Source organism: Myotis nattereri (genome assembly GCF_964212035.1).
Source record: "Myotis nattereri genome assembly, chromosome: 12".
Lineage (NCBI taxonomy): Eukaryota > Metazoa > Chordata > Mammalia > Chiroptera > Vespertilionidae > Myotis > Myotis nattereri.
In genome coordinates, this window is record NC_138087.1 from 43,295,289 (window position 1) to 43,313,940 (window position 18,652).

At 39.0% G+C, this 18,652-nt stretch overlaps 1 protein-coding gene across 1 annotated transcript in view; it reads left to right on the plus strand.

Moving 5' to 3' along the window:
* The window catches only part of RORB (RAR related orphan receptor B), a 172,746-nt gene that overhangs the window by 130,318 nt on the left and 23,776 nt on the right, over positions 1 to 18,652 (plus strand). Inside the window, exon 4 of the mRNA XM_081102840.1 lies at positions 3,073 to 3,474. Within this exon, the coding sequence (XP_080958966.1) occupies positions 3,073 to 3,474 (402 nt within the window). The remainder of the gene's footprint in view (positions 1 to 3,072; positions 3,475 to 18,652) is intronic.

Below are 18,652 nucleotides of genomic sequence, written 5' to 3' on the forward strand. Positions count from 1 at the left end.
ATTTCTGAAATAAATGGAAAATTCATTCTAAAATAGTATTATAGCAATTGTCAGTAAAGTCCACAATTTAGGATGAAGCCTGATAATTCCAAAAGGTGGTGGGGCTTTAAGTTGCCTCTCGGAAAATATTTCAGCTTGCTCAGTGACCTGATAAGATAATTTCCTGGAAAGGGCATAATTATTCACCATTGAGTTTTCAGATGTTCACCAGGGCACAGGTCTTGACTGCATACTTATTTGACACTATTAGCTTTGATTTTGAGATCAAAAGCAGAATTCTGAACCTAAAATTGTTAAATATGGGGTCTTGACTGAGCTCATTCATTCATCTTCTATCAGCTACAGGTTGGTCTGTGCCTCTATTGATTATAGATGACTTTGTCTGGGATAACTGAGGTGACTCGACTCCACCTCACATATCTTATCCTCCATCAAGCTAGGTGAGGCCTGTCCTTTTCATGGTGACATACTCAATCACATAAGCATTTTGGAAGCCTCTATTTGTGTCACATATGTCAATATCCCATTGGCCCAGAACAGGCCACATGACCCTGAGTAAGAATGCCTACACAGAAAAAAGGGCCCTGAACTGTACACGGGGAAGAAGTGGAAGTAGGTAAGAAAAATCAGGGTCATTAATAAAATCAATCAACCACAATGTATAATTCACCTAAATACAGTGTGTAGAAATCTAAAACAAGGATCGAATGGAAAGGAGTTTAAAAAGAGACACTGCATTTCTCTCTTCATGTTAGAAGAGCTTCTCATTATCCATTTTTTTCTCCCTATAAATTTTAAGCAAACAAATGCAAAACTATTCTACTAAAGTAAGTCAGAAAGCAAATATACTCAAACTGAACAAAAATCTTAATCTATAGCAATAGGTACAAATTTGGTATTCACCACCATAGCTCTGTAACAAAGAGCTGTCCGAATCCTGCATGAATGCCACAAACAGAGGCTCAGCAAATAACGAAGCATGTCACATTAATTTCATGGGGGGAAAAGGTTCTTTCTGAATCCAAATGTGTCATGATTTATTTTTTATCATACAAAATAATTTTTTTCACTAGAGAATTATATGTAGTAAATTATATATAAAGATATAACATAAAGGTACAGAGAACACTTTCCCTAAAAGTCACTATAGAATTCTGTCCATGGACAAACTACAAATTCACAACAATTAGCAAGCAAATAGATTTGTCTTCGAGAAACAGAGTCTAATAAAGACAGTGTCTCTACAAACAAAGTTGAATACAATTATCTAAATGATTCAAGACTCTACAGAAATGACAGTTGAGCTGGAAAGAGGAATTTGGTCTGAATTAACCAGATTAATTTTCTTCGTTCAGAAAAATTACTGGATAATTGCTACTTTGTTTTCCAACTGAGGCAGCATCAGAAAGCAAAAACATAGGATTAAAGAGGAATAGGAAGAGATTGGGCTGCTCCAAGTCCACCCCTCACATCCACACTCCTGCAGGCAGGAAGGAGGAAAATTACATGCTTGACACCAGGAAGTGTACACAGTTACTCAGAACTTAATCTACAGTCACACTTGGCAGTGACAGAGGCTGGGAAAGGTGGTCTCCGTTCTGACCAGCTGGTGCTTAGATAAAATTTGGTCGCTCTCTAACCAACAGAAGGAGAAAATGAACTGAAGGAATGTTGGGGATGAGTGGCAGCTCCTTCGCAGCAGGGATCTCTTCTGTAGGCCCTTCATGTGGGGCTGGAGAGTTAGTTCTTAAGCACGTCCCTGTTTAGTTATTCTCAGGAGTTATTCTCATCAACCCTAATGACCGAATCGGGGGTTGAACCAGTTTCTTGCCTCCACTTGATTCTTTCTACATTCTCTGAGCTCCCAACACCATCAGGCGACGGGAACACTGCCACAAAGGAAAACAGAGACTCAGAGAGGAGCCTCCAAGTTTGTCACATGTTAAAGTTCCCACTTTTAACGTGAGTTGAACGACATACAGCTTGATGATTCAGTCAAGGGAGCCCCTGGACTCAGGATGTTCACAGCCTAAAATGGGAGCTGACAGCTGGTGAGGAAACGTCACTACCTGACGTTCCATAAGTAATGAAACAATGCATTCAGCCCAGCAGGAATGGCTCAGGGGTTGAGTGTTGACCTATGAACCAGGAGGTCACGGTTTGTTTCCCAGTCAAGGCACATGCCTGGGTCATGCGGGCTTGATCCCCAGTGTGGGGCATGCAGAGGCAGCCGATCAATGATTCTCTCTCATCATTGATGTTTCTATTTCTCTCTCCCTCTCCCTTCCTCTCTGAAATCAATAAAAATATATTTTTTAAAAAGAAACAATGCATTCAGATGAAAGCATCCTCATATCACTCTATGACCACTTCCAAAGCCTCTTCCTCCTCTTTCCTCAGAATGGCTAAGGCTTTTGGCAGAAGAGACGGGCAATATAAAACTCAGGAGGGAGAGTGTGGAATGAGAGAGAAGGGGTTACTGTTGGATCACTTGCTGGCCACTGAATGCACAAACTTCTTCTAAAGATCCGTTTCATTTGACCCCAAAAGCCAACTGAAGGCAAATGATGTGGTTTACTTAAAACTATGTTTATCACCCTGCCCCACATCCTTGTTCTTACCCAACACACTAGAAAATAGTGAAATAATAAGGTCCTATTTGACAATCCAGTACTCCTAATGCTTAGGAGAGGAAGTTAACAATGAGTTTAGGTTGACATCTTCATAGCAGGTACTATTTGGTAGTTTGTATTATTTATGATTTTTTTCCCCCACAAGTAGAAAAGAACAAGAAAATATGCTTTGTAACTTCACAGCAATAAGAAATACGTAAGTGTTCACGTTTCTTCCTTGCTTAGACTGAATTCTCCCTATGCACATAGACCAGTAAGGACACCCATGAATATAACTTTTATCAAATACGGAGTGCGAATGAATGGGCTCTTGGGCTAAAGTGCTAGGAGTCCACGCATTTGATATTGAGGGGACAGCCATCCATGACCCGTTGGACTTGAGGCGGTTAGTGAGAATGATAACTGCATGCGCAGTTTTCTGCTTTTCTCTTTGACCCAGCTGTGAAGTTTGGGAGGATGTCCAAGAAGCAGAGGGACAGCCTGTACGCCGAGGTGCAGAAGCACCAGCAGCGGCTGCAGGAGCAGCGGCAGCAGCAGAGCGGGGAGGCGGAAGCCCTCGCCAGGGTGTATGGCAGCAGCATCAGCAACAGCCTCAGCAACCTCAACAGTGAGGCCGGCGGCACTTATGCCAATGGACATGCCACTGACCTGCCCAAATCCGAGGGTTATTACAACGTGGATTCCGGCCAGCCGTCCCCTGATCAGTCAGGGCTGGACATGACTGGGATCAGACCGATCAAGCAAGAACCCATCTATGACCTCACATCCGTATCCAACTTGTTTACCTATAGCTCTTTCAACAACGGACAGCTAGCACCAGGGATAACAATGACTGAAATCGGTAAGTGGAAGTCTCCCCGCTCATTTTTGGAAATTCTGCTTTGAAGTTGCCTTGGTCCTATTTCTAGGGTCATTTTCTTAGTTTGTTGAATTGCTTGCATTCGTGGCTTCTAGGGAGAAAAGTAATTGATTTTAAAATATTTTCTAATAACTGTCATTGTTTCTCTAGCTCATAAAAATCTGTCTCAAGCAAAGGAAGAAAGAAATTCTAAATAAAAAGATGCTATCTGTAAAGAACAGAAGCTATCTGTTAAATTTGGGTTCATCACTGAAAGAAAAATGTTATTGGTATAAACAGGAAAATTTCATCAAGGGGCTATTTCATGTGAAATAACTAAGGGGTACAGACACAGGATGTAATAATTGAATGAACAGGGCTCCAACTCTCCCTCTAAGACAGCGGTTCTCAACCTGTGGGTCGCGACCCCTTTGGTGGTCGAACGACCCTTTCATAGGGGTCGCCTAAGACCATCCTGCATATCAGATTCATAACATTACGATTCATAACAGTAGCAACATTACAGTTATGAAGTAGCAACGAAAATAATTTTATGGTTGGCTCACAACATGAGGAACTGTATTTAAAGGGCCAGAAGGTTGAGAGCCACTGCTCTAAGATAACAGAAGCAAATGGCGCCTCAGTTTCCTTCTTAGTAAAGGCAGAGGGGTAGACCAGGAGACCTCTAAGCCTCTTGCAAATCTGAATTCAAGAATTCTACATGGGAATAAAATCTGAGTTACTGGCAATGAAAGCGTCTAGTCTGGAGTGTGTCAGAACCTAAGAGCAACAAATTAGCTCTGGTGAGGAGGGCTAGTCACAAGCGTGATTGCATCAGTCACGCAGTCCTCTCTCTCTGCTGTGATGGCCTTTGCGTCCTAAGGAGTGGTCTTCAAGAGTGACCTATCCTAGGATGCTCTCTTCTTACCTGTCACAACTGTGTCTTACCTTGTGAAGCTCAGGAGCCTATGAAATGTTTAACCAGTTGATCTCACTAACTAATTGCCATAAAAATACCAATGTGGGTTTAACACATTCCCCTCCTGGCGTTGCATGCTAACAGTAGCCTAGAAGAGCTAAACAAACAGTGGCTACCAGGCTTTGTGGCAGGACTCCGTGTACTGGGGAAAGCCATGTGGAGCTCAGAAACCTCTGAGGCCTCCTCACAGCCCACCCTGACAGATGGCAGAGCAAGCGTGTTTAAGAACCAGGCCGCCTGCGTTCCAACCCTGGCTTATTATTTGAGCTGGAGCAAGTTTCTAAATCCCAGTTTACCCATCTTTCATTATTATTATTATTATTGCTCTTTAAAAAGAGTAAGTATTAGTTTATAGAGCACATGGTTGTTGTAAGAATTGAGTGAGTTAATACTTGTAAAACAGAGCAATGTTTGGAACTCAGCAAATGCCTAGTAACTTTTGGCTGATATTGCTGTATCCACTGCTCAGGCGCCTTCTCTGTCTACACTGTGAGTAGGAGCCTAAAGCCTACGAGTGTTTTAAATAAAGTTGATGTGAACACATAATGAAGTACATGCCATATGTTTCTTGGCTACTTCCACCATCTGGTGGAGGGAGGAGCAATGTTACACAGTTATAAAACCCGGAACATTCTTTCTCTCTTTTAACAATTCAGGATGTGACAGTGAGTAAAGAAGTTGTTGACAAAACATCTGTAATGACACACATTGAGAGATGTAGAAAACTGAACATCAGCTATAATATAAAATATTAGTTATTATTGATATCCTTAACCTTGCTTTTTAACTACATCACAGGCACTTCACATCCATTTCATTTTCACAAGCATCTTACAAGTAAAAATATTATTCCCATTTTACAGATGAGGAAACAGAGGTTTAGGGAAGTCTCCTGATTTTCCCAGGTTCCTTTTGTTACTACGTGATAGAGCCAGTTTCCACCCCAGGCAGTCTGATTCCAGAGCCTTTTTTCTTATCCATTACTTTGCTACCTGTTGTGGGTTTAATATTCACATACTGAATTGTCAACAAATAGGGACAGTCTTTTTAAGTGAAGTCACTTAATCTTTCCAAGAGAGCATGTTATGGAAGGAAGGAAGGAAGGAAGGGAGGGAGGGAGGGAAGGAGGGAGGGAGGGAGGGAGGAAGGAAGGGAGTCAGCACCATTTTTCACTTTTATGCTACTTAATATCTAAGTGCAAGAGTCTGCTATTGTTTTGGAACACATGTCCAAAACCTAATGAAATAAAACTCACAATTCTTGGGCAGCATTCTGCTCTATACCCAAAAAATAAAGTCTTGTACGAATTCAAAAATCATAGTTTTCTTGTAATCTAGAATCACTAGAATTATGGAAAAAGAAATACAGCCAAAACCATCAGGCCTGGGTAACCGTAGGCAAGTCACTTTTCCTCTATGGCCTTCAGTTTATTAGTCTCTGAACTGCTGCCTTTGGACTAGATAATCTCAAAATTCATCCATATTTTTTTCATAGAAAGTGATACCCAAAATGGACTGGCATATATTTTTTAATTATTTCAAGATACCATTAGTCTTTAGAATGGCTCTAGATATTCTTAAACTTTGGAGACCTCTTTCATCAGACTCTTAAGGGTGCGATTAGATTGTCCTGCTAGTGCTCCCATATTTAGCAGGCTCTTAAACCTAACTATTGACTTGGTTCACATTTATTTAAAACAGCAATGCCATCTAGTGGACACAAACTCCTTCTATGGGTGTTGGCACCTATGACAGGCCACAGTAATTGGACATGTTATTCTTTCCTGCACCATGCAGAAAACTGCCGCTCATTTCACTAAAACCTAAGTCCATAACAGTATCGGTGAGAAGGCATCAGAGGTACAGCATTGGTGGTTAAGAACTCTGGTTCTGGAGTCAGATTGCCTGAGTTCAAAGCGCGGTGGGCCTTTTCCCCATAAGCAATTTATCTAACCTCTGGGTCTCAGTTGTAAACCTGGGAAAATAACAGTCCCTACCTGTGTGTGTTCATTAAATAAGTTAATATTTGCAAGTTCTTAAGACAATCTGTCATGCATAAGCCTTATTATTATTATTATTAATATAATTGATATAAGTTATTAATTTCATTATTACTCAATAACATTACTCATTATTACAGGTCATATAATTACCTTCCATTGAGCACCTGCACTGTGCTGAGCAATGTCCTTTATTTAATTCTCATAACAATCCTATTATGCCTGTTGTACTAGTATACGTATTTGTATGTCCATTTTACAGGTGAAAAAATTGAGACTCAGAAGTTACAAAATTTGTCAAAATCAAAGTAAGCACATAAGCCCAGGTCTGAGTAACATCGAAGCCCATTCTTTTAACCATCACACTGTATGTTTATCCCATCAACAAAGGGAGCCTCTCAAGCTAACCGGCATTCCCACCGCAAAACATGTTTGGTGTTTGTTGCCTGCCTGACGACCTTCTAGGCCAGTGATGGTGAACCTTTTGAGCTCGGCATGTCAGCATTTTAAAAAACCCTAACTTAACTCTGGTGCCGTGTCACATATAGAAATTTTTTGATATTTGCAACCATAGTAAAACAAAGACTTATATTTTTATATGTATTTGATATATTTAAATGCCATTTAACAAAGAAAAATCAACCAAAAAAATGAGTTCGCGTGTCACCTCTGGCACGCATGTCATAGGTTCGCCATCACTGTTCTAGGTGCTACAAAGGAGCTCACGGCGTGAACACGCTGACATTTGGACTTGCTTGATTAATGAGCATCTGTGTAACTGAGCTAGTGGCAAGCTGTCAGAGAGAGAACCTGTGCAGACAATACAAAGTCAAATTTTAGCCCCATTTCACTAGGTGAATTCAAGGCTGTATCACACTAAAGAATTTTTTAACATCACTCCTGGGACTAGAAGTCCTGATGCGCGTCCTCTGGTTTCTGAGAGAGCGATGAAATGTGCTCAACCAGGTCATTATTCTGATATTGGGTCATCTTAAAAGCAGTCGTTTCTTAAAACCAGTTTTTTTTTTTATTATTCCACCGAGTTTATAGTCTTACAATTTGGAAAATTTTTAATTAAAACATAAAACAACTATATAAGCAACAGTATGAAGATCCCAAAAAGCCAGTCATATGAATGTTATCAGAGTCAGGAATATTCCCCCAGAAAAACCAAACTTGTCTTTCGAAAAGTAGAGCAAAGAAACTACACACTTTCTTGGTTAAGGAACCTAATAATAATATTTTATATATGGAGAGAAATGGAGAAAGACCTTTTACGCATCTTAGCCAATTTGAGCCTCACACCAGTACCTTCAGTTGGGCAGTGAACACCACTGTGCAGATGAAGAAATTAAGGTTCAGAAACAGTCAGTGATTTTCCTAGACCACATAGTAAGTGGTGAAGCCTAAATTCTAACGTGAGGTTATTCTACTACCTTAGACTGCCAGGCATTCCTTCAAAGATATATTTTTGAAATGTGCCAGGCACTCAAAGCAAGCAGACCATGGTTCCTGACCTCACTGTCTAGGATGCAGACATCAAAATAAATAATTGCAATTCCATATCATATTATATAAGTCCTGGGCCTGATACAAACCCTCCAGGAGGTAAGGGGGTTGGGGCTATTGCTTACTCTGAGCCACATCTCTTATTTAGAATAATTTATTCCCATCACTCAATGAATAGAAAACAAAATGTAAGCAGACAGAAATATATGAAACATTTCAAAAATTATATCCTTGGGTTTCTCAAAATCCCATAGGAGGAAAAAACATGAAATAAGAGAAGGGTCAACGGAAGCTTCAAATTAATATTTAGGCAGCAGTATTAACTGGGATTGGCTGGAATTTTCCTTCAAGCTGACATGGTAGATATGTTATGTCTCTGGAAGTATAAGTTCACAGTCATTGGGGGCACCCAAGGATAGCGGCACACAAGCAGAGAAGGGAAGTGGATGTTCACGTTTTTTGCTTCCCAACTCTGGCCCTCAGATGGGCTGGGAGATTCTGCAGGACTAATACTCTTAGCAAAAGCTCATTTAAGCTCAGAGATGATTGACAATATATCTATGAGGTACCAGACAACAAGACAATTCAAACTACCAAACATGCCCTAGCTAGTGGTAGAGCATTGGGCCGTGGACTGATTCCCTTAAAAGGCACATACCTCGATTTCAGGGTTGATCCCAAACGGCGTGTACGGGAGGCAACCAATCAATGTGTTTCTCTCACGTCAATCATTCTGTCTCTCCCCCGCCCTTCCACTCTCTCACATCAATCTTTCTCTCTGTCTCTCCCCCTCCTTCCACTCTCTCTAAAAAACAAAATCAATGAAAAAAATATCCTCAGGTGAAGATTAACAAAACAAAAAACAAAACTGCCAAACAACATGCTTTTAAAAGCAGGAAGAAAAAACAACAACCCATCAAGTTAGCTGCGATGGTAAGGGGATAAATCCCCTTTTACACACATCACCTAAGTTTGCTGTTCTATTCAGTAATTTCCTTTCCAGATAAAGACAATGAAATGTAAATTTACTGATCTCTCCTATACAATCTTAAGCATTGATTTACTTTCAGATTCCTTTTGTGTTCTATTTACGGAACCTGGAATTTTAAGCATCAAAAATAGAAATTTAAAAGTGAACCTATAGTGGAAGCTGAGAATTAAATAGAGGGGATTACAAAAGGGGATTGGCCTAAAAGTGATCTATTTCCTGTAGTGTACTACTTTATTCTGTCAAGTCTATATAGAAACATAAAGATAGACGAGTACTGTTTTATTTTGGGGAATTCTATAAAAGTTGATGATATTTCAATTGTTACTTATTAAGAACCCCAAGTGGGTGCTGTGGTCTTAAGGTAGCACCTTTAATGACATGCTTCTATAGATAAATATTTTATAACTAGGCCTGATGCACAAAGTTCATGCAAGAGTAGGCCTTCCTTCCCCAGCTGCCGGCATCGGCTTCCCTCTGGCACCTGGGACCCGGGCTTCACTCCAGCCCCGGTTTCATCCGGAATGATGTCTGGTCTAATTAGCATATTGTGCTTTTATTATTATAGATTGCTTTAATCTGTCTATGTATATTTGAACGTATATTAGATAAATATGCATTTCTCTGTCTATACATATTTACTCATTCAGAAATAGCACAGAGAATAGAATTTAACTATAACTATGTACTTTCTATGTCCTCTGATCACACCTGTATCAAACATAGATAGGCATTTGATTTAGGAGCAACTGCCTAGTTAGTCATTAAAATGAATGAAAGTAGACTAAACTGTGAGAAAAACCATTAAGCAGTGTGGGGAAAGGAAAATATGGTGTCTTTAGTTCTTCCTCTCTTGCTTTGAGGGATGACATCTTGCAATCCCTCAGTCATCTAATCCCCTCCCACCCTCAGCCCAACCAACCTCTGCAGGCAGCTTAGGAAAAGGACTTCAAAACGGAGAGTCCTGACTGCATGTAGGAGTCTCATGAACCTGTTCCAAATTAGTTCAGCTTTCTGAGGCTCATTCTCTTCATCTGAAAAATAAGGTGGTTGAACTAAATGACTTTGAAGGATTATTGTTCTCCCACGTCCTGGTGGGAGCTTTGGCCATATGAACAAATATTCCCTTTGTTACAGACACTTTCAAAGGAGAAGGACAGGGTGGTGGAGAGGAGATCTGCAGACAACCAGGCAATTCTGAACGATGCTGAAGCACTCACTATGGCAGTAGGCAGCCACACCTCCCTCCCAAGGAATAGGACCACATCCAGGACTTTCCATGGGGCTGAAAAACTCTGTCATATATACAGTTAATAACCACAATCAAACCAGAATTGTGCACCAGACCCTTCTCTCCAGCCACCCTCCTGAAAACAAACAAACAAACAAAACAAAAACAAGATATCTGGTTAAAATGAGAATCAAGGACAATCAGAGGCAGCTCAAGGAGAGGGTGGTGGCCAATCCCACAACTGCCCAAGTTCATGTATAATCAGTGGAAAGAATGAGCTGCTATACAGATACAGCTTCAGGGCAAATCCCCGTGTCCTCTCTGTCACACTCCAACCTAATTACCTTCCCACACCCCTTTTAAGAGAAAACGGGAAACTATAAAATGAAGATACATCTTGACTACGAAGGACCAGCCTGAGCCCAGACCTACATGGGTCACCTTGGTCACTAAAGAGGGACTTGCTTGACTTCTCTGAAATTTTAGCACCAACTTGTTCTTTGCCACCCAAATAATCTCTCCAGTATCCTGCCTTCTATCTAAGAATTCCCTGAGGACAGGGACTGAGCTAATCAACTTGATTTGTCACCAGTTCATGGCCATGAATTATTCTGGAGCATCCCAGGATAAAGAACCCTATAGTTCTTTGCTAGGGTCATTCAAGTCCATATCTTTCTAGATATCTTTTAATAACCTCACAAAGATGATCTAAAAATCACCTAGCAATATGTTGTAATAACCCTACTGGCATGCTCAAGCAGTGATTACCCATAAGTGGAGTAAAAGGCATAATGTAGACAAAAGCACTTTGTGACCAGCAAGGCTCTAAACAAATATAAAGATGTGATACACACATACTAGTACATGCTAATTCAAGTTCTTACTTATCTGTTTATAGTAGTTGTTTACATATTAGTCACTACATGCTTATACCTCTGATAATACAACTTTCCCAAAGTGCTAGCATTCACTAGATTAGGTAAATCTTCTAAATCACCTTTTCTATTTTGAGTTGAAATTGTGCAAATTTGATCTTCCTCAGTGGACTTCCTCTAGAGAGACTAGTTTGGGATTAAATTTTTTACTCAGAATTCAGAACTTCATAAGAAGATTCTAAAATCCACCTACCTGGGGGCGAGGGGGAGGGGAGCTCTTGAGAAGCTATTGGAAAACCAATTCCATTTTATACACTCAATTTAAAAGCCAGAGTAGATATGAAATACTCTGCAGTGAGGAGGAGGAAAGCAGATTTCATGAGGTTCTGCCTGTGACTTATCGAGGGAGGGAATGTTTATGCTTATAAGGTAGCCTCTGAAACAGACCCCACTGTTGAATAGCACTTCAACTCATTACAAGCTTTGATACTGGTCTCGGAAAAAGCTCTGAGTCGCTTTTCCACTGATTAGGTTGGATATGGCCTTAGCCTCAGTGTCCAGCACTGTTTGGGGAAGAGCTGGCTAGGGTTAAAATGCCATATAGGCCATGGAACACAGAAATGTCGATTTATGACCAAGTTTCTGGATTAATACTTTGGTGCTATTAGCTTAGTATACAACCAACTTATCAGGCTCTCTCTACCAACCGGTACAGGATTTATTTATATGATGATTACAAAATTGGGGAAACCTCTTGGAAATGTTCCTAACTAGAAAGGCTTTGGGTTTACTTGTTTTATTTCATTTTTATTTTAGGTTATAAAGTTTTCTTTAAAAATATACCCTCAATACTGAGGAGAAAGAATTTACAATTTAAATTTGAACTATTTTATGAGGTCTATTATGGAACTATTTGGTTTTTAGACAGGTTTATTCTAGGACAATGTTGTGCTAGACTATTTAGAAAATGCTTATTTTAAAACTTTAGTCGATTAAATGTATTATTTAAGATAATCAAGTTTTTTATTTTATTTTAGATCAAATGTTAGAAAATGTAAAATTTACCTCCAAAGACTTTCTCTGAATTAGTTCTTTCTAAAGGTCAGAAATACATTGACTAAATTTCCAAAGAAGGGGTGGGTTAGGGGAGGAGTTGCTTGTGTTTAAATTAACAGTCAATTCATATGTCAACAAAATCCAAATAGTAAAGTTCAATCCTAATGATGGCCCTGAGCAAGTTTCACAATTAGGTTTTCATCATCTGTGACTCACTAATTGTGCTTCGGGTAGTGTGTGGAGGTGCAGTTTTTAAAAGCGAGTAGGAAAAGATTTGAATGGGCTCTGGATTATATACTTTTTATTTGCTCTATCAAGACTCTTCAAGTGCTTTTAGGACTGTGAGCTGTACTCTCAACCTCTGTAACTGTAAAACCTCTCCTCCAAGAGTCAAAACAGGGAAATTCCTGGGAAGACCCTCACACTCAAGTTGCCATGCTTCACAGAGCCCTTAGAAAATGTCTCTCTGCTGCCAAATCCTTCTGTAAATGGAAAATTAAATCCAAAGAAACTAAGACTTTAAGATGTTAAGCGACTTTCCAAAGGGCTCAAGTAAAAGTCTGAATGGGGGCATATTGGCTTCCTCATCTTACAACTCACCAAGTCTAGGATATTGAAGTAAGTTGATCTTTGCTGGTTGTTCTGCAAAGGTCTTTTACTATAAAAGCTAATTTTGAAATGCAATGTTTTCATAATAGATTCTTTCTCAATCAATTTTCTTAGCTAGCTTAAAGAAAGGGAACTGTAATTTTTCAAACATTGGGCATGCACTATTGCAATAAAATGAAAACACTTGTGATCCTAAACAGTTTTTCATTATTAAATTATTAAGAAGCCACCCTCTTAGTTCATTTGTTTTGCTGCCTGTGTTGTTTCTTCCCTTTGCATACACTCTGCTGAAACACAAATGCTATATAGATTCTTTCAGTTTTTCTTTCTGCTTTACTTTCTGCCTTCTTACCTTCTATTAAAATGCAGAATCTCAGAGAGAAGGAGTGGGAGGGTGGGTGGGTGGGTGGGAAGAGATCAATGAAAGAATGTGTATGCATATATGCATAACTCATGGACATAGACAATAGGGTGGTGAAGGGACATATCAAAATCCTCAGAATCTTTATGTCCCATTTAAAGATATACTCAACTTTCCCCACTCCCAGGATTTAGGACTCCAATGAAAGGCAAAATTTTTTTTTAAATGTTCTTACCTAAGCTTTCTGAAATTTGAGAAAATATTAACTTTTTTATTAACTTATTCATTCAGTCTTTGTCCAGAAATTATTATTATGTATTAATCTGATTATTTCATTGTCTTTCTCTATGTTTATATTTCATTGAACTGTGTTTTATCACATTTTCATTATTATTTTTTATAGTTAATAACATAATCTTCTATTTTATTAATATATTTTATTGAAGAACTCTAAGAACACTTTGGCTCAGGTCTACATGAAGTAAAAATCAGTTATTTTATTCTCTGATACAATAATTGGTAATAGAATTTGTATGACAAGAAGACCAGAAGCTACCCTAATTCATTGGTGAGAGAGTTATGAGTGGTTGGACCATGAAAGTGAGCCAACAAATGAGTTATAGGTTATTTTTGTCCCCAACTCTTTCTTAAAAGAATTTGAGGAAATTAAATGCTAAAAAGACTGCTTTCTTATTGAGGATGTAGATTACTAAGAGATGGCTGTTTTAAGCTTAAATGTTACTGATGTTTTTATTCTGACAGCACAATTCTATTTGTGCTAAAAAAAATTAATGATCTCTAAATAGAAATTAGAAAAATCAGAAAGGTCTTGACATTGACATTGTTCTTTCTGACACTGTTGCCTATTACACTGTAACCAGTAGACTTGTTCTATTAAATAGAAAACTTATAAAACTAGTGGTCTATTGTCAAAAAGACAAAATGCATACTTGGTTAAGTGGTTCACCTTTCAACCAGTTATTATAGTTACTGCCTCAGAGCATGGATTCTGAGGAATCTTGATATTCTGAAAACCTAATGCAGGCACTTAAAACTTGCCTTGAGCAAGTCCGTAGAGATATCCTGGCATTAATTTAAAGTGAATCCCTTAAGAATTCCACTTTCACACTAGCAGTATAAACTAAACAGAGAACTGAGCAGTTCTCTAGATCCTTAAGGCAAGTGAAAAATCAAAAATTCATTAATCATTTTGATTGAGGCTGAGGTATAGTATTTTAGGAAGACTACTTCCAAGTTAAAAAAAAAAAAAAAAAAACCTTTGGGGAGAAAAATGAATAGGGGGTATATAGTTCACCAAGGAGGAACCATCGTTTCTCATTTTAAAAAAATAAGGGAAATAAAAGAGGGGGAGGAGAAAGAATTGGGAAGTTCAATGCAACCCCCTGTAATGCTATCTATAGCCTTGAGTCTCGGCCTTCTCACCTACAGTTGGGCCTTGGGTGCCCTTGGTAATAACACTAAAAGCAGCAGTTTTTAAAGATACACTCTACTTTCCCCTCTCCCAGGATGTGGAATTCTAATGCAATCACCCTCACAGTCCGTGGCTGTCTGAGACACTGTAGCCTTTGGGAGCACCTTTTGCTGAAATGTCTAGTGAGAGCTAAAATAAGCCCCTTTGGTGGAAAAACCCGCTGAGTGGTTGAAATCAGAGCTGCAGAAGGTCACTTGCTATTTTAGTAGTTGCAAGCTGGTCCTCATTTTATAACATTACAGTTATAAACAAGAAATTGTCACCTTGCTTGTCAGTTTGCTTATTTCTCACAGAAATAAGCATAAGTCGCCTCTTTTCCTACATGGAATTAGGTAATTCGGATGACTTGTTTCCAAACTTTGCTTTATTGCTTGGATCAATATATAAGAAATGTGTGTGTGTGTGTGTGTGTGCATATCTTTAAGCATTACTTCAAAATATCATTTTTCCATTGTCTAATACGATTCACCTTTAAAACTCCATTTACCAGTGAGAACTTTATCATATGCGTCTCAACTATCTGTAAATGCCTTAAGGGAGATTTCCTTCCTACTTATTTCAATAGATCACAATGAAGATTGATGAGGACTGGGGAGGGATGGGAATTCCATAGAAAAGAACCCAACCAGCTTCTAGAATTATTTAGATATAGTCCATTTGGAAATAGAGAAAGGAAGTTAGTTTCAGCCCCAGGGTCCTATGATTTATGCACACACTATTGAAAATTACCACCAATTTTATTCCATTTTCCCTTAAAAATTTTATTTCTCTCTTCTTAGAATTGCCCATATTATAAGTGTATTTAAGATTAACCCTAAGTGGGTTTAAGATTACACTTCTAGGGAAGAGAGACAATTTTAATAACATTTTAAAATATTTTCATCAAAAATGATAAAGCATCACAGGGTTGTAAAGACACATGAAATATAGTCAATAACATTGTAATAATTATGTATGCTGTCAGATGGGTACTGGTAATATCAGGAGGAACACTTTGTAAGGTATATGACTGTCTAACCACTATGTTGTATACCTGAAACTAATACAAAATAACATTGAAAAAATTACAGAGCATATTTGCCTATATCAATTATTTTTAAACCTCTTCATTGGGGTATTAATTGACATACAAAAAAACTATATATACTTAATGTATGTTATTTAATGATATTGGTGATAAATATATACCCATGAAGCCAGCACCACCATCTCTGTCATAAACATACCCCTGTATCAATTATTTTAAAGATTTCTGGGATGATCCTTTCTCTTGAATCCCACATTATCATTTCTATTTCATAAAGAGAGTTACTTAATACATGAAGTTACAAATGTTATTAATTGGTTATAAATCTTGAGTTCCAATAAGCCTTCCTTCAAGAAAAGCATCAGGGTCAAAGTCTAAAAACAAAGCAATTTTATGTTTTAAAAGTTGTATACATTTATATGGGGAAATAGAAGAGAAAGTGAAAAGAAGCTATTCTTCATGAAATTAACAAATAGAAAATAGGGATCATGAACTTAATATTAACCTGTAATTACACACCCAATTTTCCCTTGCCAGCATCAATATTTACATTTTATCCATTATGATTGAAGGAAGTGACTGGACTGAGCATGTCAAACTATTTTTCTCAGTCCTTGATATCATTTTATTATCAAAGCAGCCCACATACTCTTAGAGAGTTGGACAAACCTCTGTATACAGAAAATTAACTGCTGAGATGTTAACTGCATTTTATTTTCCACTTAAAGAAATCTCCAGCCTCATCCCTGGTTTTAGGAAGGGCAGAGTGTAGGGCCTACGGGCATTGCCTCTGCAGGTGGTAGAATTTCCCATTAGTCAGTCATGTGGGCCGTGTTCCTGTCGGACCCATTATCCCAGCACAGTCCGTGCCGACTCCAACATGTGCCTCCTGCAGCCCAAGTCAAAGAATCCGACAAAAACTGGGCTCTGAGCGCAACTGCAATCCAAGTCGGGGAAACGGATGAAGGGGATGTGATTGCCCAGAAAGATTCCGCATCCTCTGCTCTTTTACCTCAATCTCTTTGTCTGGACTTTCTCATGTGGTTGGTCCCTGGAGATGGTAGCGTTTACTATTACCTTTTCTATTTTTCCAGGCAAGGACTCTTAAAAGTTCCTTTGGCTCCCAGCAGGAACTTTGCATACTGTATTCATTGTCTCTCCCTTTGTCCCTTCTTTTTTAATCTTTCTCCCCTTTTCACAACTGCAGACTCTAGTTCATGCAAACTGTCTTCTCGGTTGTGCATCTTTCTAATTGACAGAGTGAACCCTTGGGCCTCGCTCCTATGGGACCAAGTCTAGCTTTACTTTGTGGTTTATTGACCTGAGCTTTGAGAGGGTCAAGTTGGGTTTTTGCACGTGGCTCACCTTTGCACTGCAGACTCATTGAAGAAAGTGGAGGGGGACTGCTTCGCAACTGTGTCTGAGCTCTCATTGATATTTACAAGTCTTATGTCAAAAAGAGATTTGCCTTCTATTTCTCCCCACAAGAGTATGGGAAATAATTATGCATGTTTAATGTTTGACTTCAAAGCCATTGTGAATGCTTAGGTTTTAAAATCATTAAATGAAGGCTCAATCTAAGCTTTCTAAAATCCTTTGGGAAATAAAGCAGAAAATGGAAGGATGATGGATGGATGATGGATGGGCAGATGGATGAATATTGTCAACATTATTTTACTAACTCAACTTTGGCTGAGCACCTACTATGTAAATGTTCTCTCTCTTCCTCACCTCTCTCTCTCTCTCTCTCTCTCTCTCTCTCTCTCTCTCTCTCTCTCTCTCACAGTTCCTGTGCATCCTCCTTCAGAATTGTCTTGAATCTAGCCCCTCCACTGTATCTGTCATTCTTACCTAGTCCAGAAGCCCCTCACATCTTGCCTGAATTTTCAAAACCACCTGATGAATCTCACATTACTCTCCAATGCCATCTCCTCTTCTTTGCGATGACCAGGACCACCTTTCTAACACAAAAACCGCAACACTCTCCTGCTTCACAGCTTCCACAAACTCCCAGACGCCTACAAGATAAAATCCAAATTTCTTCCTCAGCCCTCAGTTTCTAGTCACAATTTCCATCCCTAGTCTTATTATCTCCTTATCTCCTCCATGCACTCTATGTTGCAAACACTATAGAATTCTTATTTTTTTTTTTTTGCTTGTTAGAGTATTTTATTTATTTTTTTTTCTTTTTTTTTTATTGCTTAAAGTATTACAAAGGGTATTACATATGTGTCCATTTTATCCCCCCGCCCTAGACAGTCCCCCAGCCTCCCCTATCCCCCAGTGTCTTATGTCCATTGGTTATGCTTATATGCATGCATACAAGTCCTTAGGTTCATCTCTTACCCCCCTACCTCCTGCCCCCCAACCCTCCCCAGCCTTCCCGCTGCAGTTTGACAATCTGTTTGAGGCAGCTCTGCCTCTGTATCTATTATTGTTCAAAAGTTTATAATGGTCTCTATTATCCATGAATGAGTGAGATCATGTGGTATTTTTCCTTCATTGACTGGCTTATTTCACTTAGCATAATGCTCTCCAGTTCCATCCATGACGTTGCAAATGGTAAGAGTTCCTTCCTTTTTAGAGAAGCATAGTATTCCATCGTGTAGATGTACCACAGTTTTCTAATCCATTCATCTACTGATGGGCACTTAGGCTGTTTCCAGATCTTAGCTATGGTGAATTGTGCTGCTATGAACATAGGGGTGCATATATCCTTTCTGATTGGTGTTTCTGCTAGAAAAGACAGACTCAATTTCAAAACACTATTTGCTAGCCCTGTAAAAATGGCTCTAGAGCAGTGGTTCTCAATCTTCTGGCCCTTTAAATACAGTTTCTCATGTTGTGACCCAGACATAAAATTATTTTCGCTGGTGCTTCATAACTGTAATGTTGTTACTGTTATGAATCGTAATGTAAATATCTGATATACAGGATGGTCTTAGGCGACCCCTGTGAAAGGGTCGTTCGACTGCCAAAGGGGTCGCGACCCACACGTTGAGAACCGATGGACTGTAAGGTGTTCCTGTAAGTGGGGTAGGTCCTGGAAGCAACT